General features: G+C 35.7%; 2 protein-coding genes and 1 long non-coding RNA gene across 4 annotated transcripts; 2 read left to right on the forward strand and 1 right to left on the reverse strand.

Moving 5' to 3' along the window:
* The first annotated feature begins 206 nt into the window (after positions 1 to 206).
* Positions 207 to 2,933, forward strand: LOC137734517 (PTI1-like tyrosine-protein kinase At3g15890). 2 transcript variants are annotated; one of them, XM_068473764.2, is made up of 4 exons: positions 207 to 571; positions 695 to 842; positions 1,023 to 1,285; positions 1,966 to 2,933. In XM_068473764.2, exons 1-4 carry the CDS (start codon positions 513 to 515, stop codon positions 2,609 to 2,611), a joined length of 1,116 nt encoding a protein of 371 aa, XP_068329865.2. In that variant the 5' UTR covers positions 207 to 512; the 3' UTR covers positions 2,612 to 2,933. The 2 variants fall into 2 exon arrangements, with proteins under 2 accessions (XP_068329865.2, XP_088553597.1); XM_088697471.1 differs by having other exon boundaries at positions 230 to 571; positions 698 to 842.
* A 6,943-nt stretch (positions 2,934 to 9,876) lies between these two features.
* Positions 9,877 to 11,762, reverse strand: LOC148696011 (uncharacterized). Its single transcript, XR_015964206.1, has 2 exons — positions 11,170 to 11,762; positions 9,877 to 10,444 (listed from the first exon to the last, which is right to left on the reverse strand). It is a non-coding gene; the product is annotated as an uncharacterized LOC148696011 (long non-coding RNA).
* Positions 11,763 to 18,808: 7,046 nt separating this feature from the next.
* On the forward strand, positions 18,809 to 22,598 carry LOC137734518 (uncharacterized). The gene is made up of 4 exons (XM_068473765.2): positions 18,809 to 20,059; positions 20,272 to 20,682; positions 20,784 to 20,831; positions 20,967 to 22,598. The coding sequence occupies exons 1-4, from the start codon at positions 18,937 to 18,939 to the stop codon at positions 22,394 to 22,396; spliced, it is 3,012 nt and encodes a 1,003-aa protein (XP_068329866.2). The 5' UTR covers positions 18,809 to 18,936; the 3' UTR covers positions 22,397 to 22,598.
* Positions 22,599 to 25,357: the final 2,759 nt, after the last annotated feature.

Genomic DNA, 25,357 nt, shown 5'->3' on the forward strand with positions numbered 1-25,357 from the left:
ACATTGTCATTTTTAAAAGAAGAGGTATGAAAGTGTCGTCAGATCAATAATTGATGTAGTTTTTTGTAATTATCCTAATTTTTATACCACCTCCTTCAAAATATAAATATTTATATCACATACTAAAACTGTACGAAATAACTTTTGTATAAGAAAGTCTATTAATCAGAAGATTAAAAATGTGACATATGTCCAACAAAAAACTGCAGGTTGGGCAAAAGCTAACAATACTCGAGTACATGAGCACGAAGACTGCTGGTGAACAGCCAAAGATTTGTTCTCGCCATTGAACACCAAAGTTCCTTGACTTCCAAGGCTGCTGTCTTTTGTCTTCACCATATAAGACTCCTTCCTTTTGCTTCAAAGTTTCCGAAATATTTTGCCTTCTTCTTGCTAGGACCATCAAGCTTTTGTTTTCTTCTCCATCCCTCAGTCACAGTCCATAATTATTAATCAACTACCCTCCATATATACCAGTTATTAAGTCTTGTTTTTTCTTTCCACGAACCAAAATGCCCTTGAACTGCTTTTGTTGTGCCGCCGAAGAAGATCGAGAACCAGCTGAGACCAGGTAAACTTGATGTAATCTAATTATAGCCTGATCTATGTTTATTGTTGATTAATTATATATCTTTACTTGCTACTACTTTTCATGTATTTATTAGTTCTGGGGTTTGCTTGTTCAATTAATTAGTAGGGTTCACAAGAACAGGGATTACCCGTGGGAAATATATTCTCTCAAGGAGCTTCTTCATGCAACGAACAGCTTCCACCATGATAACAAAATTGGAGAAGGAGGGTTTGGAAGTGTTTATTGGGGTCGAACAAGTAAAGGCGTCGAGGCAAGGCAATCATGTCCATCTTTTTCCTTTGATTTTTCGATTCTTCTGATCATCACCAGCTAGCAAGCTGCATGATCAATTAATTTATAATTTTTACAACAACGTATTTTCTTCTTCTTTTTTCAATTGGTTGGTTTTAGTAGTCACACTTAATTTTGTCAGTTATATTTATGTGTTCAGATTGCGGTGAAACGATTAAAGACAATGAGTCCAAAGGCAGAGATGGAGTTTGCAGTGGAAGTTGAAATACTTGGAAGGGTGAGACACAGAAATCTGTTAGGCCTGCGGGGATTTTATGCTGGAGGTGATGAAAGGCTCATAGTGTACGATTTTATGCCTAATCATAGCTTGATCACCCATTTACATGGCCAACTTGCAGCAGATTGTCTTCTTGATTGGTCAAGAAGACTGAGCATCGCCATTGGATCAGCTGAAGGTTTATCGTAAGTTATATAAAAGCTAATTAATCGTTAATTTGCTCCACAAAAACCGTTATTAAATATAAAAGTAAACCCTTGATTGTGTCACCTTATTCTGTGTGTTCCTTAAGTAAACCCTCGATTGTGTCACCTTATTTTGTATGTTCTTTCTTTTGCTAAATGAATCATTCAGATAAGTACACCTCCAAAATTCAAAAGTGGGGAAATGAGCTCATCCCCAAGGGGGTAATCAAGTATTATATATCCTTATTAATTAGTATACAAAATATAGGTGTGAAAGATGCTTTTGCCTACCTAAGCTTTAATTCATTGATAATAAGATCTAGCTAGATAACATTTCTATGAGCTTCAAATTGCAATGAATTATGATTAGATTCATTGGAAGTCTCCTTAAACAAGGACGTCAAGATCTAATTGTCATCAATTATACTTGATGGTTGGATTCTAATTTTGGTCCATCCACTTTAGTAGGTACAGGATCATTGAGTTATGCACACATACATTGCTATTGTAGGGATACTAACGTATTCATGTGTATGTTCATAACTTAGGAATAAAAATTAAGTTTAATAATAATTAAATCTTATACATTGATGATAATCTAATTATTGCGTAATTCATATGAAATACTTTTCAGTATGATTTAGCATTGTTCAATTTTCTTCGTCTTTTGCATTGTTAAGGTACCTGCACCATGAGGCCAATCCTCATATAATTCACAGAGACATAAAGGCCAGTAATGTGCTTCTAGATTCTGAATTCGAAGCAAAAGTTGCTGATTTCGGATTTGCAAAGCTGATTCCGGACGGTGTAACTCATCTGACTACTAGGGTAAAGGGAACTCTTGGATACCTAGCTCCTGAATATGCCATGTGGGGGAAGGTTTCTGAGAGTTGTGATGTTTATAGCTTTGGGATTTTGCTCCTCGAAATAATTAGTGGAAAAAAGCCGATAGAAAAACTACCAGGAGGAGTGAAACGTGACATTGTTCAATGGGTCACCCCCTATGTCCAAAAGGGTGCATTTAATCAAATTGCTGATCCAAGGTTGAAGGGCAAGTTTGATAAAGTACAAGTGAAATCGACGGTCCTGATTGCTATGAAATGCACCGATAATAGCCCCGACAATCGTCCCACCATGATAGAGGTGGTGGATTGGCTTAAGGGAGGTATAGGAAGAAGGAAAAAGGAGATCACAAAAGTGGAGGACACTGAGGATGATGAAGACGACGAAGTTTACGATGACATTGATACTCAGCATGAAGTTTATGGTGTGGAGCTATCCGATGCAAGAGAGAATATTACAAGGGCAAGACCACAAAGAAGATAACTTCAAAAATCTCAATCTTTTTATTTTGTGAGGTTGGAATGTATATTTTTGGCCTTTGCTTTTTGTTTGCATGCGAAATCGAAATATTGTATTTTTCATGACCTTAATTAATTAGTTTACTGTTGTAAGGCATCAGTCTTGTATCAGAAAAATGAACCAGAAGTCCAGAAACATGACTTGGTCTAATGGCGTACAGGTTTAAAAGTCTATAATTTATAAGTACTATTCCTTTTTGGTTCATCTGTTTGTCTTGCTAGTCTGTAACATTTTAATATAAGTTTGCTTTAATTTTTTTTTAAGAAAACTTCGACGGTTTGAGAAATTCCTTGAGTTAGGTGTATGTTCTCCATGTGGATTTATGTCAGTAACTTAGTATATATACTAGTTTATTGTTAGAAGATATTAGGTAGATTAAAAATAAACCAATCTTTAAATATTCAAAAATACAAATAAATTGATGCATGAAATTAGAAGATTTTAATTATCACTAATATTTATAGAAAAAATGTATAAAAAATAAAAGGGAAAGAAAAGGTAATACGGAACTTAACTTGATAGCATGTTGATTTTTTCGACCCAAATATAAATGTCTCTTTTATTTATTTAGGTTTGGAAGTTTGCTATACTTCCGATCGACGAATGTTTACCTGCCCTAATTTCAAATTTTTCTTGGTTGGAATATTAGGTGTGTTATTCTTTTCAAATTGAAAAATGAAAGCAACTTCATCTTATTATTAATCATGATGACCTTAATTAATAACATAAAATATGTCTTTGCAAGTTGAAAGAAGCATGTAATTGATTATATTTGTTATTCCACCGGATGCGTTGGTGTTTTTATATGAAACAACAAATGAGTCGCACCATTTGAATAAATCTTAAAATCGTTCCAAAATTGATGAAGACAAAAAACTAGCAAAGTGTTAAAAAACTACTACGTTTTAATAAATTTTGAATATTTTATTATAAAAATTCAAAACCAATCTTATTTTTTAAGGAAAATTAATGAAAATAACTTGAAAACTTTGAGTTTTAACGACAAGGACAAAATAAAGGGTAAAGTGAATAGTACCTGGATTGACTTGTTAGTGTAAAAATATGATTTTCCGTTAAAATGAACAGTACCGAAAGTTTTTCGTTAAAATTCTCATTTTTTAAGACAACTTTCTTTCTCTTCATGTCCTCCCTGCTTAAAGTTCACTCTCGAATTTTATTATTTTTAATATTTAACTGGTCAAAAGTTAATTTGTAAATTTAAAGATTTACTGTTCCTTTTGCCTGTATATTTATAGATTTACCAATCATTTTGTTTAATAAAGATTCTTTTATAAAACCGGTTGGAGATATTTTCTGAAAATTGACTTTTTAAAATAGAATTTTAATTATTTTTCAACATCTTTTAGAGATGCTCAGAGGATGATGACATGTGGCATTTCTCAAGACACATAAGGTTGACACTTGTTAACTATTACGATGAATGCATTTTTGCTTCTCACCATTTAGTATGGTATATGCTTATCACCTTATTTATCATCATTAAATAAGTTTGAATTTTAAGATTTGTGTCTATCTACTACACGAATCTTTAAATCCAAATTCATCTAACAGTGATAAATAAGGTGGTGAGTAAAAATACTCGCCTAACTTAGACAAGAAAAGTAACCAAAAAGACAAATATTAGAGATGCGTATTAGACACTCTTTTTCTGTGTGGATACCCCTAATTATATTTTTTACTTAATTCCGTTCTTGATTTATTCAAAGGCTGGAAACAAACATATTTATGTAGAAAAAAAAAAGTGCAAATAACACTTCTCTTAACAGGACTCTATCTATTCGTAAAAAAATTAAACAATAGAAAAAATACAGAGACTCTCCACAAAGATAATAAGCATTGTGTAGTTGCTCCACTTTGCAACATGACCGATAAGGCTCCACAATCTACTGTTGTGATTTCTAATTGGAGCATTTTATTCTCTAAGGCTTGTTTGAAAATATTTTTGAAATGCTTGAAAATATTTTGACCAAAAATTCTTTTAGTCCTCTTTCAAACGAGTCTTTAAGTTTTCTTTTCTAATCATCTACTACCAGAGATAAAAAAAAAAGAACTTAACTATTGATCACATTTAAGAAAGTGTATATATAAGCATGGTAAAGCTCGACATGATCTCAATACTTTCAAACTTGAAAAGGTATCCTCTATTTGAAATTTTAGATTAGTGTTTAATCTTGACTTTTGTTTTAGTTAGTAAATCAAACAATCGGTTTCAAGAGGAGACCATATAATTTCTATGTCGATCTTCATCACAACAATGAATAGTCAATACAAGAAATGCGTGTCGATAAAAATCAAAGATGTTTAATCAAGTGATTAAGAAAAAGGGGAATAATAATATAAATATAAATGTTGGATCTGTATGCTAACTTAACGACAAAAAGAGAGTGGACTTTGACATTAAAACCGGCTTTGTCTCAACTCTATGTTTTATATGCTCAGTCAATTGACAATGGCGAGATCATTTAGGAAGAAGCCAGTAAAAATGGGAGTGAGAGCAGCTTTTTTACCGTCCCAAATCCCAAAGAAAACATGTTTTGTAGTTAAATAAGGTGAAACCTAGTAAACCTACAGGCCAAGTAGGATTAGATAGGACCCTCTACGAATTTGGTGACGAATTTGGTGAAGGAAGGAACGAGTGAGTTGAGATTCGTGCTAGAATTTTGTGTTCCGAGTCGATGAATCCAAAAATTTGAATGTTCAAGAAAAAGAGAGATTTTTGAGAGAAACAAAGATTCAGGCTGTTTAAGAGTTTGATTTTCTATGAAGTAAGTCAACAAAATGGGCTAATGGAAGCTGCAAAATTTAATATGAATGGTCTAGATTTTTGGATCCATCGACTTCAGACACAGAAATCTTGAGACAATCTCAATTCAAAAGAAAGCTTTGCTTGTTGGACTAATATTATTGATCATATGACACATAAAATGTAGCTATATAGGAATAGCTAGGGCAGTGAATTTGATCAGGACTGATCCAAGTATGTATTCACACAGAAGCACTGCTTCTGTTAAAAGCAAGAACACACAATATAATGCTTGTGAAGGCATTTGCTTTGTGTACCCTTGGAAAGGAACATTTAAATGAGGTGGAGACAGATAAGCCTGGACGAAAAGGAAGTGCGTAGCCGGCCTAGCTATGGGTTAGGGTGCTTGAAGTAGGGGGCCTCGAAAGGTTTCTCCAATGCCATTTACGTACTGGTCATTTGTGGTTTCTAGGGTCAACGGCTTGAGAAATTTAAACGATACCAGCAAGGTAATAGTGATCATGTCTGCAGTGATTTATATGTAACTTTCATTATTATTTTTTGTTTGTTTAGAATTAGGTTTATATAGAAAAATTTCTTGTATCTCAACAATTTGTAGTTTTCTTCATTTTAGTCAATAGAATAAGATTAAAGTTTGTAGTCAGTTTAATTCGTCTTCTTTTCTTGTCCTTTAAATTGTTAACAACCACAAAGTAATTAATCATGTAAGGATATAGAAGGGATCAAGAACTCGTTTGGAAGTACTTTTAAAATAACTAGAATTGCTTTTAGTAAAATTAATTTTGGGTTCCAAAAGCACTTTAAGTGCTTTTTAGAAGAAGCACTAGATATGTGCTTCCTCCAAGAATCACTTAAAGTGCTTTCTAAAATTCACTTGAATTTTTACTAAAAATTAGTTTCAAAAACATTTTCACAAAAAACGTTTTCAATCATTTTAAAAACACATATAAACGAGCCTCAACTTATCAGTTATGGTGATTCATGGCTTCACTATGGTTGCCGGGCTGCAGCCTTATTGTGCACGAGACACAGATCGAAGAGCAATAATCACGAGATGCAAGAGGGTCAAAACCCTACGGTTCATGTTAATTCGGTGACTATCGTATTCATGCTTACATGTAATTTCACTGTCGTCCACGCTGCAGAAATTGATGTAATACTGCTCTGATGATATATGGTACGTAACTTGAAGGCAGAAATTAATATTTAGCAATGTATGGGCAGCTGAATTTGAGGAAGTATTAGCATGGTTAAGTAGTCCTACATTTTCAAACTTGAAAATTGTTCCTCCGTCGGTTCTCTTTCAGTATATTGGTTGTTGCAGCGGCAATTTCAAGAGCCTCTTATGTATGAGCTAATCGTGTGAATATAATTTATTAAAACGACAATCATGCAGCAGAATCACATGCCTTGTGGTGCGTGGTGTGTGCTCAGCTAACTAGCTGTGCAGCTATTGTTATCATTTGTCCGGTTTCAGTGATAACTAGGGCAACGAGAGATTAAAATTTTAAATTAAATTTTGTAAATGAAATGATATGTTTGTTAATGATTAGATTATTAATTAAATATTAATAAATGTGCTTACTTTTTTTAATGACATATCATTTAGTTTAGAATTTTAGTATTCCTTGCATTATCCAACTATAACTACAAATGGGTTAGGATTGGTAACCCTCTTTTTTAAACCCATAATTTGATACCCATTTTCTAGACCTACTTACTAATGTATTAACAACCCTGATCACTTGTATTTCAATTCATCATTCATAAATTATCTTCACAAAAAACTAAAAAATTCAAGACCAATAAGACATTCATTTGTAGGGAAGGAAACAAACGAATACAGTTCAGCAAAGAAACACTAAAATGACCATCATTTTTTAATCCAAGAGTCATATGGTTTCAAATTTGAGTGATTTTTTATAGAAATGATTTTCGAGAAAATACCTAAAAGACATACAATTTGGACCGTTGAATACATTACAAAGTGAGTAGGGAGTCCTACAAAATGTGGATAAAAAATGTGTCCCCAATCCTGTAAATACAAATCAAATGACAGGAAAGTAATATTAGTGTATCGCTTTTCTCCTTCTTCATACCAATATATACATAAATATATATATATGTTTATTTATGAATAGTGATTTACTTTTAATTTATTTAATTTAAAAGGGGTGTGCAATGAGAGAAAAATGTGTCATTTCTCTTTTACTAAAACGATGAGTTATGAGATTTCGTCAATATGTCATCAATTCTTAATCGATAGTATCGTTAATATTCTGTCCATGTGCAATCATTCTTTAATTTTAAGCATTTCATCCATTGAAATTGTAAAATCCTGTTTTCTAACTGATTTCTCAAAAATAAAAGGGACTTTTTTCATTTCCTTTCTTTGCTGAGGGAACTGTATATCTTTGGTGAGGGATCTATACATAACAATTCACAATCAACAACAACAACAACAAAGTCTTTTCTCATTAAGTGGGAACTTTTTTTGCTGAGGGATCTATATATCTTTGGTGAGGGACCTTTTTTAGAGTCTCTTCCAAAGTCTTCCTAGATCCTCCTCTACCCATTTAGCCTTGAACCTCTATTCCGTAATCACATCTTCTAACATGAGCTTTAGTAGGCCTTCGTTTCACATGTCCAAACCACCGTAACCGATTTTCTCTCATCTTTCCTTCAATTTTGGCTCCTCCTACTTTACCTCAGATATCCTCATTCCTAATCTTATCATTTCTCGTGTGCCCACACATCCAACGAAGTATTCTCATCTCCGTTACACCTATTTTATATATCTGTTGATACTTTACTGCCTAATATTCTGTGTCATAAAGCATTACCGGTCTTATTGCCGTCCTATAAAATTATTTAGCCAGAGCATTTCCACAAAAGCCCAAGCATAGAAGAGAGAAAAATTGAGAGCATGCCCCTCCCCATTTGCAACAAATAAATTGAATAAATTATGATTTTTCTCTTTCTTGTAGGCTATAGTAATGTCCTGTATATTCAGTTGGATAATTGTACAGAGGCATTACTGTTTGTTTAATTAACTAGTGGTTGCATTTATTAGAAACTGGTCAAAAGACTATTTCTCAATTCGTTGTTTTCGGTGATGAAATCTAGTTGTGGTGCTCTTCTAGTTGCGAGTTTGTAATTTTTGTCCTACGATGTCTTGGTTGAATTGGCTATTCGGTCATTTTCTCTAGCGTTGCTACCTTGATGATTGTTGGCAAGACGTTCATGGCGACGGTAGCGGCAAGAGCTGCTCTCTACGTTTTGAGGATAGGGGTTAGGGTTTTAATTTTTGTTTGTTGCATATTCGGCTAGGTTGTTGTGTTTATGGTTTCTCCCCAATGTATTTTGGGTTATTCTGCCTTCCTTTGAGTTGGTTTGTAACTTTTTTTCTTCTACTTAATGAAATGCTACTTTTTGAAAAAAATACAAAATACAAAACACAAAGGAAATTAGCTTCTACAAAAAGCACTTTCCAAGAGAATTCCTTTTATGACAATCGACGTATATCCCAACGGAAAAACAATGTATGAATTCTTAGTTTGCTTGAAATAAAAAATAATTTTGGCCCCATATCTTGGATCACAATGATTATAATGCAGGCTCAACTCAAAATGCAATCTTTAAGTTGCCACGTAGGCATATTATGAAATGGTAGCTAGTTGTCCATATATATGAATTGCCAAACAAGACGGGTAAGCAGCAAGCACGCGAATGTTTCACCATAAAAAGTTATACGACTTTATAGATAAACCACTGAGCAAGAATGATCATGGGAATATTTAGAAGAAAAGAGAAAATAGAAAAGAAGACAAGGCATCGAAATATATATAGCTAAAGCAAACCTCTCACATTCCTGAAGGAGTTCAAATATTTAATCAAGGGCAATGAAATGAATGGGGAAGACCGAGGAGATCGTAGCCATAGGGTATCATATGTCTTGAAAATTAGGAGTTGGGGGTAGTGGCTAGTGATTAGTGTGTGTCTTTGGACCCAGACAAAAAAGTCTGTCTGTTAACACTAATTGCTGCCAAAATGGCAGCTCTGCGCCGGCCTGCTGCTGGTGCTTCGTACTTCAGTATTTGCCAGTTGCCAGCCCCGTCCTTCACTACTACGTATCATTTTGATATAATAATGGAATATGATCTCGCGGGGAGAAACATATAAAACAATTAGAGTGTGTTTGTTGCATTAGACTATTTTAGATTGAATTAGTTTCAGGGATTAAGTTACACTGGGTTAGACTAGACTAAGCTGGACTGACTTAATGAAGTGTTTGGTGAAGTGTCGAACTAAGAAGCAGGATAATGAAAATAGTATTGTCGCCAATTTATTAGTGTTTGCTCGGACTGAGACTAAATTATTGTTTTATTTTAATTTCTTTTCTATTAAACATATTATCATAATTAAAATTATTGGATGAGAGTGATAATAAAAAATATAAACCAAAATTTTTGCCAACGAAAAAAATACATGATTCAAGAGTAGCATCAAAATGTAGGGTCAAGAGCAAGAAGAGATCCACTATAAAGAATTACACCATCCTCACAGCCCAAAATCAAAAGAAAAATGAAAAGCAAAATAAGAAACTACCAGCTTGCAAAGTAATGCTAAACTACCAAATTGCTTTCAAAATTGAAATCAAAATTTTCACCTGTGCTTATTCTGGTTTTGCTTCAATTTTTACAAATAAACAATATACCGTGAAATTTGTGCAGTTGCCAGCTGGGGAGGCTTGCTTAGTCAGCATTTTCTTCCTTAATTGCAACTTTTTTTCCCTTTGCGCTTTGTGCTGTTCTTCGTTTGGCCTGGTTTGGCATATGCATTCTGCTCTTATGACATGGAACAATGGAGCAAACTTACTTGATAAGGTATTATTAAGGCCTGCCTTCTTCAAGGCCTTCCTGATATTTTTCTGATTCATTTGGAAGTGAGAAGTACAAAGAGAAGGAACAATAGATCTCAGTATTGGCTTCCAGCAGGTTATTGCCTAAGCACTACATATCAGCAAATCAATTAACAAATCTGGCAATTGAATGTTTAGTCATTTCCAAACCAATTAACTTTCAGTTGAAGAATCAATCTATTTTATGAATATACACAAAGTAAAAGAACAAAAAGAAAAAAAACCAATCAATGCTTCATGTATCATAATAAGCATACTAATTTGAGACGAATCATCATGGGACAGCTACAAAGGAGATTACTTGTATTTCCTAAAACAAAAATATCCCAGTACCACCAAAGAACCTGTATCTTTATACGGACACCTCGACTTATATGAACTTGATTTTAAAAAAAAAAAAAAAAAAAACCACATGAAAGATGCACAATCAATTAGGATCACTTTGATCTACTACTGTCCTTTATCAAGTTTGGATCAGAATGAAATTCCCAAGCCAATTGGAGAAGATGAAAGGTATAACAACAAAGAAGTAGCACCTACTAGTTCTTATATGTAATTAAACATTTACCCACCTACTTGAAAACATTATGATAGTGCTAATATTTCATCAAACACCTACTGGGCACTTTCCAAATCACCCTTTTGCACATACCCATTGATCAAAAGATTGAATTCCCAATCATAAAGATGACAATATTTCACTCCTTTGGTAATGAATTTCGTTCTCATTGGTCATGAATTCACAATTATAGCATAACAAAATCAAATTCAATTTGAAAATTTGAAAATTGTATGCTAAAAAACATAAGCTCTCACCAGGTTTCGGCAATGGCGGCGGACTTGTCGAGCTCGTATTGGTTCCGACACGACGGGGAAGGAGAATCAGGGTTTAGCGGCGGTCGAGCCAGAACGGTAGAGATTGCTCTGCAAATGCTCAAGAGTCGTGGGCTAAGATTGCAGTCGAGGATTGTGGAGTTGGTGTGCGGTGCTCAAAGTTGCTTCAGGAGCTTCAAAGCCACAACCATGGCGATTTTGTTGAGAGAAAGAGAGAGTGAAATTGAACAAGAAGAAGGGAAGAGAGTCGGTGGACTCTTTATCAGTTTTTGTTCGAGATCTAGATTTAGCTTTTAGGTGGGATGGTGAAGGTGAAGGCCTAAGGGAGAGGGTGTGAAGTCGTGAAGGAGAAGGGAGATGGCGAAGGTGTGAAAGAGAAGAAGACGGATGGATCAGCTACGAAAGAGGACGGGACTAGGAGTCCACTAGAAATTGAGGGCTCTCGCTAAGAACGGATATCGAGGCGTTCAGTCGAGGCGAGTCCCCTTTAGTCTCATTAACTCATGTCTGTGTAAATAACAAACACCATACTACACTATCATTAGTCTAGTCCAGTTGAAGGAATGCTAATGAAGGCAAACAAACATACCCTTAGGGTCTTCATTTGGGTTTAAGCAAATGAAGAAATTACACCACATCAAGCTTATAATTGAATGATCTAACAGAGCATTTTCTATGTGTGTTGCGGCATGAGTGAAAATGTTAGGGTTTCCATTTGAGATCAATGCATAAATGTGTTAGGAATAGGGCAATGAGTGCTGCAATTGTAGTTGCCTATTGATGCGGGGGAAGATAAAATATTCATGTATTGAACTTGATACAATTTTTTTTTTTTTTTTAAATCTCACGGTAGGAGGTAATTTTATTAATAGTGAGGGAAACATAAATTGTACTCTTCATAATTCAATGGGAAAGAGGATCTGAAGGCAAAGAATGAAGCGTCTCTAAGGGTGGAACTTCATGCCCATCAAATGAGGATGAAAGCAATCCTAAATTGGCAAACTTGTTGGCGACCACCTCCATGCCAAACAAGAAAACAATGTGCTGCAACTGGGAAAGAGAACTTCTCCAACGATTTCAAAGTGGTCGAGGAGAAGAAAGAGTCTGACGAAAAGCAAGATATCACACTAGAAGAAGTCACAAATGACAACATGAAGCTAACTCCACAACAAAAACGACAAAATGAAGCTTCTCCACCAAGGAAATGACTCGCATAATCTCATAAAATCCCACTACAAGCTGCAGGACGCGGGTTAGCCTTAGCAAGCCCATCCGATACACTTTGACTCAAGAATACATAGTAGGATGCCGAATAACGGGAACAGTGGAATGAGTTTTATACAACTCAGTCAATATCGCAAGAGAGACTAAAAATTCATTATCTAAAGCACTGCGGACGTGAACCGCATAAGACAGAAAGCTCCAACATGTCTAATCCAATAGAAGTAAAACGACAAAGATGTAAAAAATAAAAATAAAAACCTTGTTTTCAAACTTTACAATCATTTCAAATACTCATCATCAATAAAAAAAATTGAAAAGAAAACTGATTCGAAGTTGATCAATTCTTATTACTCTTTTTCCTTACATTATTAAAAAAAAATAATAATCTTATTAGAGAGTGAAAAGCAAATATAAGTGATAAAAATGATAGCCATACCGATTGGGAACCAAAATGGTGAGATCGTTGGTGAAAGTAGGACAAAAGACGATTGGACTGGGAACTCCATACCGATTGGGAACCAAAAATGATTCCCTTGGGTTATGTCTAGGAGAAGGAAAGTACGATTTAGCTACAACATGTTAGAAATTTTGAGTAGAAATTTCATTGTTCCACATTGACAATTCTCAAAAGGTTTATTCAGTTTATAAGACTTTGTTCCTTATAGAAACTGATTTGAGTGATAAGCCTTAGAGAATAAAATTAGGCTTGGGCTTTGGGGTGTACTAATTAATTGTTAATTAATATATAATTAATCTCTACTAATTAATAAAACACTCATTGTCAACCAAAATCCTATGAAATTACCAATTTAACCCTCTAATAAACAAAACATGAATAAGAAATGTGGGACAAAAATGTAATTTCACATAACCAAATTTTAATTTTTTTTTTCAAAGCCTCACCTACATGTAATCCTAACATATCTATAATTTAAAAAAAAATTAAATTAAATTAAAAAAAAAAAAAAAAAAAAACTTCCCACTCTCACATTCTCTATCACTCTCTTCCTCTCTCCTTCTATTTCAAAAACAAAAATAAAAAATTTTCTCACACACTTTGTGTGTGCCCATGTACTAGTATATAATTATCAAAAGATGAGCCTTGGGCTTTGGAGCTCGGGCTCTAATAATTAAATTAATTATTTTTTTATTTTTTTTTTACCAACAGACTCATATTTTCAAATGAAGTCTAAAGTGTGGTGAAAGAATGCAGAAAACAAACACCCATCTGAGAAGATGTCTCCCAACAGATGCATCCCTTTCTCATACCTGTTGCGAACAGAAATAATCATATTATATATATATATATCCATTTGTATGGCATTTAGAACAAAGAAAATATCAAATTCTTCTTTTACATTCCTAAACCTTCTTACTAAGAGAACCATGCAAAATTTGCCAGAAATTGAGTTTTCCGGTGTTGGAATTCTAACTTGGTCGTTGAATCCTAGTGAAGCAGACGCCGTAGGAACGAAATTTCTGTTTCAAGGACATTGAGTATGCAAGCCTTGATCTTGAAGTTGTCTGTTTTTATATTTTTGTTTTGTTCAAACTCTGTTATTTTTTATTATTTGCATTTATTATTTATTAGCATATATAATTTTATCACAGATTGTTGACATATATCCAACACAACAACCCTTATGCCTCGCCAACATATTAGAAAACCATCACTTACTAAACCTAAATAATAGCAAGGGAAATGATTTTAACACATCATTTCTTACCTTATACACATTTCTTTAGTTTCATAGCTGTTAGGTTGAATATTTAAAGTAAAATCAACGGTCAAGATTAATAGAAGTACAAGAAAAAAAATGATGTATTGAAATCACTACCTAGTAACAGAACTGTTGCAACATTTTCTATAATGTAGCCATCTGCAGGTAATGCCGCATTGAATTATAGCATTAAAAGGAAGATCCATGGACCATATTGTTTGTACGTGCATGTGAAAACAAAGAGTTTGATGCAATACGAGTTAATATAATTAAAGGAGTTTTAACGAAACACTCATCATACTGTTCACTTTTAACGAAAATGATATTTTTACTCTAAAAAGTCACTCCTTATAATATTCACTTAGAGCAGTTCCACCGGGGAACCTTTAGGCCGGCACCCAGCCAATCCACTCCAGCCGAGTAGATAGGCTGGCACCCAGCCCAAGCTGGTCTCTAGGCCGGCTCAGAATGTGCTGAGCCCTTGCCCGGCCTACATGACGCCAGGCGATACCGTCACGCCTCCCTCGACCTGAATTCGACTCCCTGGGTGTGGAGCACCTCCTTGGCGAGCTCCAGCGACGAGACGACGAGGTTGCGCTGCCCCATCTGGAGGAGGAAGCAGTCGCCGAATTTATTGGCGAGGTTGGTGAGAGGCTGTTTGTAAAGCAGAACCACCCCAGTAAACTCCAATCAAAACTGAGCTTCAATCGAGAAGCTATCTTCTTCTAGCTGTGGACCATCGTAACTCCCACAAACTTACCTTCGTAACTCAACTTTGGAGCTTCAATCGATATGGAGAGGTGTTTCAGCTGTGGGTTGCGTCGTTTCGCAGTGTGGGTTGGGTTCCAGAGAGAAGAAGAAGCAGGGGTTCCAGAGAGAAGAAGAAGCAGGGAGTCCAGAGAAGAAGAAAAATTAAATTATTATTTTATAATAAAAAAAAATAATATTTTAATAAAATGGACCAGGCTATTTTTTATAGGGGTGTAGATGCTTTGGCCTATTACTGTTCACTGTGGTCTATTACTGTTCACTTGAGTGGATAAATGCGCTGGGTGCTAGCGCAAAGTCTGTAGGGGTGGAACTGCTCTTATAACACATTTTTGTCCTTTTGATTAAAACTCAAAGTTTTCAAGCTATTTTCATTAATTTTCCTTATAATTAATTTTGAAAACTTGGTTATCTTTTTTTTTTTTTTAATTATTATTTTTTTATTTTGACGCTTTTGCTAATGTAGTGATTCATGACAAGTTGAGTTATAAAAATTAGGATCCGTATTTATTACAATTCAAATGTACTGATTCATTACAATTCAAATGTCTTCCTGGTTACTTCTTGTTGAACCGAAAGGCGTACGTGTTAATTATCAATGAATTAAAATTAGGAGACAATTAGAGTTTGATTCTCTTCAGTCGGAAAAGATCCATATTTATGATCCGTAATAAATATGGACTTATATATCAAATTTCTTACGATTCGGCAAAAGAAGTTATGCTTATATTCGAACGAGTGCTTGATCGCCACATCCATGATGGTGGTCCTGTCAGAATGTGATATTGAATTTGAGGGCATCATCTGAACACATTTTGACACTTCAAATGGCATAAATAAGTTGTGCTCCACCCTCGGACGCACTTGCTCCTCCTCTACTACATTATTGATGAGAATAGTTTCTTTGTATGAGTTTATAAGTAAGTTGGATTATTCTCAATATTGTCAATCGATTTTATGATGGAACATCAACTTTATTCTTGGTATCAGAGCATGTTGTGTCATGTATGAAGCTTAACGGCTAGCTACAAGTGCTCTACATCACTGCGGTTGTATATTGTGTTGGAAAATTTAAAAATAATATTATTATATTAAATTTATTAATTGAATGAAAATTAGAAGTCGAGCCTTTTGGTAGAAATATGTGTTTACTCAAATGAAGAGTTGCAACTTTTGACTCTTCATGAATAGTCACATGCTTTCCAAATAGGTATCTCACATTCTATAAATAGGGAAGCCCTCTATAATCACCATAGAGAACTTTTCATTGTTTTACATAATCATACCTATAGTGCACTAAATATTAGAGAGTCTCATTGAGTTCATATGAGAGAGTTTTCAACACAATCGTGGTTCATGGAGCCTTGTGATTTGGAGTGCTACTATTACAAGGACGTGGTCGTTGTATCTTAGGAGACATGCGCAGATCAACCATGAGTACCGTAATGGGACGTAAACTTGTTTTAAGGACAAAGTGTCCAACACTTGCCTCGACCGTATGTTATAGGTTTTTCTAATCCATTATATCATGTTCATTTAACATTGGTTACTCAAGTGCATGCATTAATTTTGATATATAATTGCATGAATTATTTCTTAAAATTTTATGTGATTTAATATTGAAATTAGACCCTAATTTTTTCCAACATATTGTCCATGTGTTTGGCTTGAAAATATGAGAGAAGGGACCTTGCATGAGCTTATAAGTAAGTTGGTTTAATGTCCATATTATCAATCGGTTTTATGATATAACCTCAACTTCATTCATGGTATCAGAGCATGTTGTTTCATGTATGAAGCTTAATGGCTACACGTGCTCTACATCACTACGGTTGCATTGTCCACGTGTTTGGCTTGAAAATATGAGATGAGGGACCTTGCATGAGCTTATTTATAAGTAAGTTGGTTTAATATCTATATTATTAATTAATTTTATGACGTAACCTAAACTTTCTTCTTGCATAACGCCACAAGTACCCAGTATTTAACTTACAATCATAATTATGCATGCTTCTTATTGTTCACTAGTAAAAAATATTAAGGAAACCATTATGAGTCAAGATTTAAAGGCAAATGTTAGACTCTCTTCGAAAAGAAAAACTTACTTACAAGAAAAATAATATTGTCGTTGTATATTAAATTAGTTTTACATTGTTATGTGTTTTAAATTTTTTGCATAACTCGATGCATGCAATGCAAACTAATCTTAACGAAAGTGGTCATGACTTTTATCAACAAATAAAAGGCATGCACACATTATTTCGTTTCAATCTAAATGATAAAGAGCTGAAAAACGTGCAAGCTGCAAAGCTTTATGCAGGTATTATTGCAGTAGATAAACAAGAAGAAAAAAAGGAGCATCTATCTTGGTATACGAATTCATATAAGTTGGATCAAAAAATGAAAGAAAAAAAAAGCTTTAGATATCCATGTTTTCACTAATTTGAATTGTGTTTCAATCAAAAGGAAATCAAATGATTAAATAGAGCAGAAAACCTGTACTGAAATGCAAGTAAGCTACTCCACAAGGGGGCCTAAAATATTTATATATTTTGAATAAATTGGAGTGAGAGAAGTGGAAAAAAATAAAATAAAAAAAGACGTTGAAAATAGTCATGCGAATCACTCACTGGAGCAGACCCATCTATTCGTCCGGTCCCCATCGTTCTGAACCAAAAAAATGCCGTCCCTTTGTTCTCACTCTCCACTCACTCCCTCACCTTGCGCGGGAAAACGTGGAACTCTGTCAACAGAACAATTTATATGGGCTATGTGGCAATCAATTAAGAATATATATAGATGTATAAAAACGTACATATATTCTTATTTTGTTAACCCAAAATAGGCTTATTTTTAATTATACTTCCTAAAATTTAATTTTGATTTCAGTTTACCACTTATGACTCAAAAGTTGCCCCTAAAACATATGTGGGAGCAACTACTCAATAAGATCATATCACATGTGCAATGTCTTGAATTATAAATCTCTACTATGTCTTAACATTCAACAATAAAAAAAATATTAAAATCGAGTTTTATAGAGTAAAATAACTAATTTAACAGAAAATATTATAAATCTCCACTCTACGTTAACATCGCATGTAACGGAACTAACAAAATCAAAGCAATGTAGAGCGAGTTTTGAGTTTTATAGAGTAAATGACGATTTTTGAATTTCTAGAAGTAAAATGGGATCCAAAATTGAGTTATATGGGACAAAGTGGAGCAAATTTAGAATTTTAAAGAGTAAAGTGACAACTTTAAAGTTATAAAAGACAAAATCGAATTTTGTGGCTAAAAATTTTATTCATTTCATATAAATCTTTCTCATTTTTATATGTTTCTCTAAAATCAAAACAAATTAAAATCTGTTTGCAAAAAGCAGATGTTAAGTTCTTATATCTTCTTCTTCCAAAAAAAAAAAAAAAAAATTCTTATATCGGAGCCGCGTTTTTCAGTGGTAGTACAATCATAACTCCCTTTACCTTTTTTCTCTCTCACACAAGCTATACAAATGTGACAAATCAAAATTACCGTTTCAAGGGCTGTCTTAATTAAGTGATTAATTAGACTGAAGGGTCTTATTCAATCGCAGTTCCACAACAACGACTTTTTCAATCTGCTGCTTTTTTCTGCTGTTGCTTTTAACTGGCCTAGACTGAAGGGTCTTATATGGCTGCAACCTAAGTGCTCAAGTCCAAAAAGCAATGGTCAGAACTCCAAACCCTAACTTAAACATTCAAAAATCCCAAGCCCTACATTATACATTATTGCACTTAACGGGCTAGATATGCTCTGAAGAATTTCGAAAAATATAACAAATAAATCTGAGCCACTTGTACTTTACACTGCCAATTTTTGTGATCAGATTTCAACTTTTAACTACAAATTAAAACAAAGATGAGAGCGTTATAGTGGAATAACAAAACCAAACCAGTTACACTCCTCCAAAACTTGTTCTTCCTTGTTCTAGTTCTTCTCCAAGGCTTCTGTTTACCTCGAGTCCTTTTCTTTTTGGGCCCATTTGAGAATTGAAATGGGTGACAAAAAAGGAGAAACAACCAAGAAAAACCCACAACAACCTCAGCAGCAGCAGCAACAGATTTCACCTTCTCGCAACGACCAACAACCGCCGCCAACGGCTGTTAATATCAGTGGAGCTGCAGCTGCAGCTGGTGTCTCCTTCAATATTCCTCCTCCTTTGTTTGTCCCTACCGGTACTCCAACAACCTCATCGTCATCTCCCTTCGATCAGCATCAATTTGAGGCAGCTGTGAATCCAAAGAGGCCAAGATTTACAAGTACAACCGGACAATGGAAACTTCTTCCTTCTCCATCTTCCCAACAGAAACAACCCCAAATACCAATTCTACCCTCAGAATCAAACCCATCTCAATCTCCAAATCCAAAAAATGCTCAATTATCTCAACCCCATGTCTCCACCACTGGAGCAGCCTCCTCCTCTGACACCGCCTCGTCGTGGCCGCCGCACTCTCCTCTACCGTCTCTATCAGCAACATCAGGGCACGACACAAACAAGACAGAGGAAGGAGACCCTCAAAACCCGGTTCACCACCACCACCAGTTCAGAAAAGGAAAGTATGTGAGTCCGGTTTGGAAACCAAACGAGATGCTATGGCTGGCGAGGGGGTGGAGGATTCAGTACCAAGGTGGGGCAGCCCGTGGATCGTCGGATCATGGGTCGGGCTCATCTTCAAGAGCAGAGCAGTTACAAACAGAGACAGGTGGCGCCACCACCACTGCGCACACCAGAAGCAAAACGAGGGCTGACAAGGACAGGGAAGTCGCCGACTTCCTTCAGAAGCATGGCGTCAACAGGGACGCGAAAACGGCGGGAACCAAGTGGGATAACATGCTGGGAGAGTTTAGAAAGGTTTATGAATGGGAGAGAGGTTCCGAGAGAGAACAACTTGGAAAGAGTTACTTTAGGCTTTCGCCGTACGAGAGAAAGCTTCATAGGTTGCCTGCTTCTTTTGATGAGGAGGTTTTCGAGGAGCTCTCGCAGTTCATGGGGTCGAGGATGAGGACTCCTCAGAGCAGATTAGGGTCGGTTGGGGACGACAGTCGATCGGCTCTTGTTATGACAAGAAATCTTCCCCAACCGCCTTCGTTCAAAGAAGACGATTTCCCTCTCTCAGGTATATAGAGGAGTGCTGAACCGCTTACTGATTATATATATAATGCCCACAGCACAAGTTGTATACAATTCTTTATTTTATGATCAATATCCATTATCTCTAAACAATGGGGGTTACTAGCCAGTTAATATAACAAGTTAATTAAGTTGTGTCATTTTATTTAACTTTTAGTTTCGGTTTGATATCTATATATTTGCTGTTATTATATGCAGGTAGGGGAAAGCAACTAATGATCATGAGCGGTGGAGGGGAACCGTTTTACCACGGAGGAAGAGGGACCTTGCTAGGGTTTCATCATCATGATCAGTCTTCCCTAGACTTTGCAACAGGCCTCTCTTCATCTTCTTCCAAGGAGCTCCGTCGAATCGGAAAGATTCGAATGACGTGGGAAGAATCTGTGAGTCTGTGGGCGGAAGAAGGGGAGCACCACAGAGGGAGACTGAGGCTACAAGGCTCGAGCTTCTTGAATGCCGACGAGCTCACTTTCTTTGATGATTCCATGGTTGCTTGCACCATGGAAGCCTTTGAAGATGGCCCCTTTAGAGGCTTCTCCGTTGACCGATTTGTGTCCGGACAACAAGTCAAAGTCTTTGGTAGAAGAAGACCTTCATCCGCTACTTCTGGTAAAAACGAGCTTCTCTATATTTGATATAGTACCATGTCACAAAATCTAGGTTAATTATAATTCCACATCTAACACTACATTGTTTAACAATGTTATTAGGGTTCAATGACAAAATCCAGCTTCCCTTGCCAGAATCCTCATCAAGATGTAAGCCCTAAAACCAATTTGGATTTATTTGGCAATTTTGTGTTAACATTCTTTTGTCCAATTTTATGCTACATATCGATTTTATTAAAGGTTCTATTGTGATCTATACAATATTCGCATGCGTATTTGTTGCAGCAATGCCTCCATTTGAATTTCAAGACCCAACGGAGTACTATGTGGGGTGTCTTCGAGTCCCACCGCCATCACTTCCTACCTTATCCGAGCTTCAATGGTACGTACAAGAGCCACTGCCGGAGGAACTCCGTTTCCCACTCCGAAAAGACGTGTACCGCGACTTACCACAAGGCAAAGAGATCTTCTTCACCACCTCAACCGAATTGCTAGACTGTAGAGCCATCATATACGATATTCTAAGCCCCATAATCCGAACCAATCCAAGTCTTAGTGCTGCCACTGCCACAAGTAGAGACTCCTTCATTCCCATTTGGGACGACTGCATCAACCGAATCGTCTCCAAATTTTGTTCACTGGAAATGGTCTTCATCCGCAAGCCTAACGCTTCATCCCCAACTGAACCATTACAGGATCAATGGCCGAACGTGACAGGCTTCGTTCGAAGTTTCTGTCTATGGAGAGGGGAAGAAGCCGATAATTTGAGAGATGACCGGGACATTAATCCGTCAAGCTCAATAGTTGAGAAACTTTTGTGGACTTACATGGATCTTCCTTACATATTAGGGTACTACGCAATCGGTCATGTTGTAACCTTCTGTGCATTGAGTCGGGTTCAAGATCGAATAATTCGCACTGATTTAGGAACCGTTGATCTGTCATCGACCTCTGAGAGACTGAAAGCCCTAGTCCCATGTTTCAGGATTGCAAGCCTATTGCCATTGCTAGCGGATCGATGCTTCAACATTAGTAGTAATTGCAATGGTGGTTCTTACAAAATGCCACCTTTTAGCGATTTCGAGAGGATCGACATGGGGAACGGAAACGCAATTGAAATGACGCCAACCACAATGACTCGATTTTACAGTAACATTCGGAAGGCGACCGCCGTGAAGGAAATCTATGATTTTCTCGACCAGAGAATTCCCCATGCAGAGTACATCCACAGATCGTTGGAGAAAGATTGGGCTTTGGTGTTTAAGCCTAGAGGGTGCAAGTTCAAGCCTACAAATTGCGACCAGCTCGTTGAGGCTCTCATGTACGTGACAAAAGCGCTGGTGGCATTACACGACTTGTCGTTTATGCATAGGGATATATGTTGGGAGAAAGTGATGAGGAATGAGAGGGACAACGAGTGGTTTGTCTGCGGGTTCGAGGAGGCTGTCGGGGCTCCGCAGATATACCCGCACAGTGTGGGGATGGCTGGAGATGCGGTGGCGCGTGGGAGGCACGCGCCGGAGATGGAGAGAGGGTTGCATGGGGTGAAGGTGGACGTGTGGGGAGTAGGGAATCTGGTGAGGAGTTGCGGGTTGACAGGTGTGCCGAAGTTGCTGAGGGAGCTCCAAAACCGGTGTTTGGATCAGAACCCGGAGAAGAGGCCAACTGCAGCCGACTGTTACCACCACCTGCTGCAGCTGCAGTCGTCTCTGTAGTCAGTCACAGCTGGTGTGGTTTTGATGTGACTCCGACCCTCCTCTCTTAGTTTCTCTCTCTCTAAAATACATTGTTAACAAATTAATTGGAGTTTGTTTTTAGTTTTTATGTGTTGTCTTTATGGAGAAGGGTTGTGTTTTGGTTGGTTGGTTTGTTTTTATTTCGATACCTTAAGAAAGAAGAAAGGGTTTTGTTTCTAGCTTTGCGTGGGTGGTGATATGGCGGCGGTTGCAGAAGCTGCCACTGGCCGGTGCCTGCTTCGACGGTTAGTTCCATCAAATCACAGGGTCAGAAATGCATTTTGGGGAACACTGAAAGCTGATGCACGATGGGTATCCCTTCACATACTTTCAGAGTTTGTTTGAGGCCTTTGATTGGTACGTACGTCTCGGAATGGGTTAGGTAGGATTACTAGGGTTATATAGGAAATGGCACTGTTTTGTCGTGGAGAAATTTTTAATTATGACGGAAACATAGGTGATATATCATGTGTTTTTATGTAAGTGGTGAGAAATTTTATTTTTTAAGTTATTAACTTTTAATACTTATATTCTACCATTTATATGACGACACGTGGTGTATCATTCTGTGTGACAGTCACACTAAAAAATCTTTCTATGGTGTGGACAGTACTTCTTTAAAGTCTTTAATCTTTAACCTAGATTGCAAAATTTTCAGTTCCCCAATTACTCTATTTTTCTTTCCTTAATTTCATTGATGCTATTTCATCTATATATTATATTATAAGAAGTTTTAACGAAACACTCTACTTTTAATGAAAATGACATTTTTATTCTAAGAAGTCTTAGTATTTACTGATAATATTTTTTTTTTTTATTAAAATTTAAAGTTTTCAAATTATTTTCATTCATTTTTCTTATATTATATAACATTTTCCAAAGGGTATTAATTAGACAAATTAATGCATTTGCTAACACATCTTTAATATAAGTGGATTTTACAAACTAAAATTAATTTTTATTTTTTTCTTCTGCAAAATCATGTAATAGAGTGATAATTTTGTACGTGTAAATTGCAGTATTTTTTTTTAATTCGGAAATTATTTAACACATTTTTTCTTAGAAAATATAAATTGAAGGATTAATTTTTATTTTTTTCTTCTGCAAAATCATGTAATAAGAGTGATAATTTTGTACGTGTAAATTGCAGTATTTTTTTTTAATTCGGAAATTATTTAACACATTTTTTCTTAGAAAATATAAATTGAAGGAGCATTAATGAGAGAATTTTTTTTTCCAAGGTATTAGCGATTTTCACTAATGTATTCTCAATTTCTCTTACACTAGTTTACTTATTTTTGTCCTTGTCTTTTCTGGTTTATTCAATTCAAATTTAAAAATTAAAAAACTGTACTAAGAGATAATAGGACCTAAAATTACTTTCCATAATTATATGAACCGCGTGACATATTATGTGATTTGCTCTGCTAAAGTATATATTCCTCAAATATCTTCAATTAGAGGGAATTATTCAGATCTTAAAATTTTGAAAGTCCAAACAATCATCAACATATTGGACATATCTAGCAAAAGCATTAGTCGTCTTATTGCAAGTTCATTGTTCTGATTTTCAATTCCCAAATGATTCATTAGATGCACCCCAATTCTTCATTGAATAGCTATTCAAATTAAGTAAATACCACATTTGGTCATGTCATATGTTTGATTTGTGTTCTGTATGTTTTTTAAAGAAAGGTAATGGAAAAAAAATAGTGAATAAATATAAAATTATTATCAAAAGTGGAGAAAGTTGAGATTCTATTGTAAAACTAATTAGTATAGGGGGTGGCTTAACTATTTATAAGCTATTACAAGTTTTCTTCTTTTACTGATGTGAAACTTTTTTACTTTGACATTCTCAAACACTTACTCACGTGTAGTTGATTTTTCAACCAAAATATGTGAACAATACAAATTGAATGGCGTGGAACATGTATGATTGTCGCTTTGATACCATGAAAAAACTTAGAATTGCACCGTAAAACTAATTTTACAAGTTTTCCAACAATTTCTCGGAGGAATTTCACATAATTCTCTCCAGCAACCTTTCAGCTTATAATACCAAAATATTAATCCATCAAAACGCAATATTTGTTAGAAGTAGTATGGAAGCATGGCTGCTGTAGTCTAGCTACAGAATGAGTGCAAATATACGTATGTTTCACTAGTGGGAGAACCTCTCTAACATGTTAAGAAAATGCAAAACCTAATTGCTCTACCCTTGCGGGGCAACGTGTCTCCACTTTGGCTTCATTGCCCCAACTATAGTAGACATTCGAATATGCATGTAGATTAGTCAGTCCTTAACATTTGGGTATTTTGCTCTTACGAAAAATACATGCACCACACACTTTTTGTGGTTTCTGACCTTTTCGCAACTTAGTTTTATCAGCCAATAACGATGTTTGAGTCACACAGCTCGAAGATTGTGTCTCTTTTTGGTCGGCAGTCACACACACGCAGCTTGAATAATATGTTTTCGTGACACTATCTTACACCAAGGCTTCATATCATATATATCACCTAGTTTTGGTCATTCCCCACTTTGACCAAAAAACTAAAAGCCTCTATTCTAATGACATGTGTCACTCCGCTAACACATAAAACATGCGGTAATCAAACAAAAAAATTCCGGACGAGAAGGCTAAAGGAAATGAATGTGTGTGGTTCACGTTAAAATTCGTAATTTAATATTTAAAAAATAAAAAATTTGATCAACTAGGAGGCGAGTTGGTATGATAGTGATTCAGCATTTTTCCTCGATTCATGACTTTCCCCATTCAAAATATGTCAACATTTTGTTTTTTTATCGGAAAAATGAGTTTGTCTAAGGAAATAAAAGGGCTATGATTGGGCCATCGAATAACACCGGTCAACACAAAGGAAGGTAAATAACCCAGTACAAAATTGAGAAACCCCAAGTAGCCTTACAACCCAGCC

Source organism: Pyrus communis, chromosome 7 (genome assembly GCF_041283825.1).
Source record: "Pyrus communis isolate YQ-2024b chromosome 7, ASM4128382v1, whole genome shotgun sequence".
In the NCBI taxonomy this organism is placed as follows: domain Eukaryota; kingdom Viridiplantae; phylum Streptophyta; class Magnoliopsida; order Rosales; family Rosaceae; genus Pyrus; species Pyrus communis.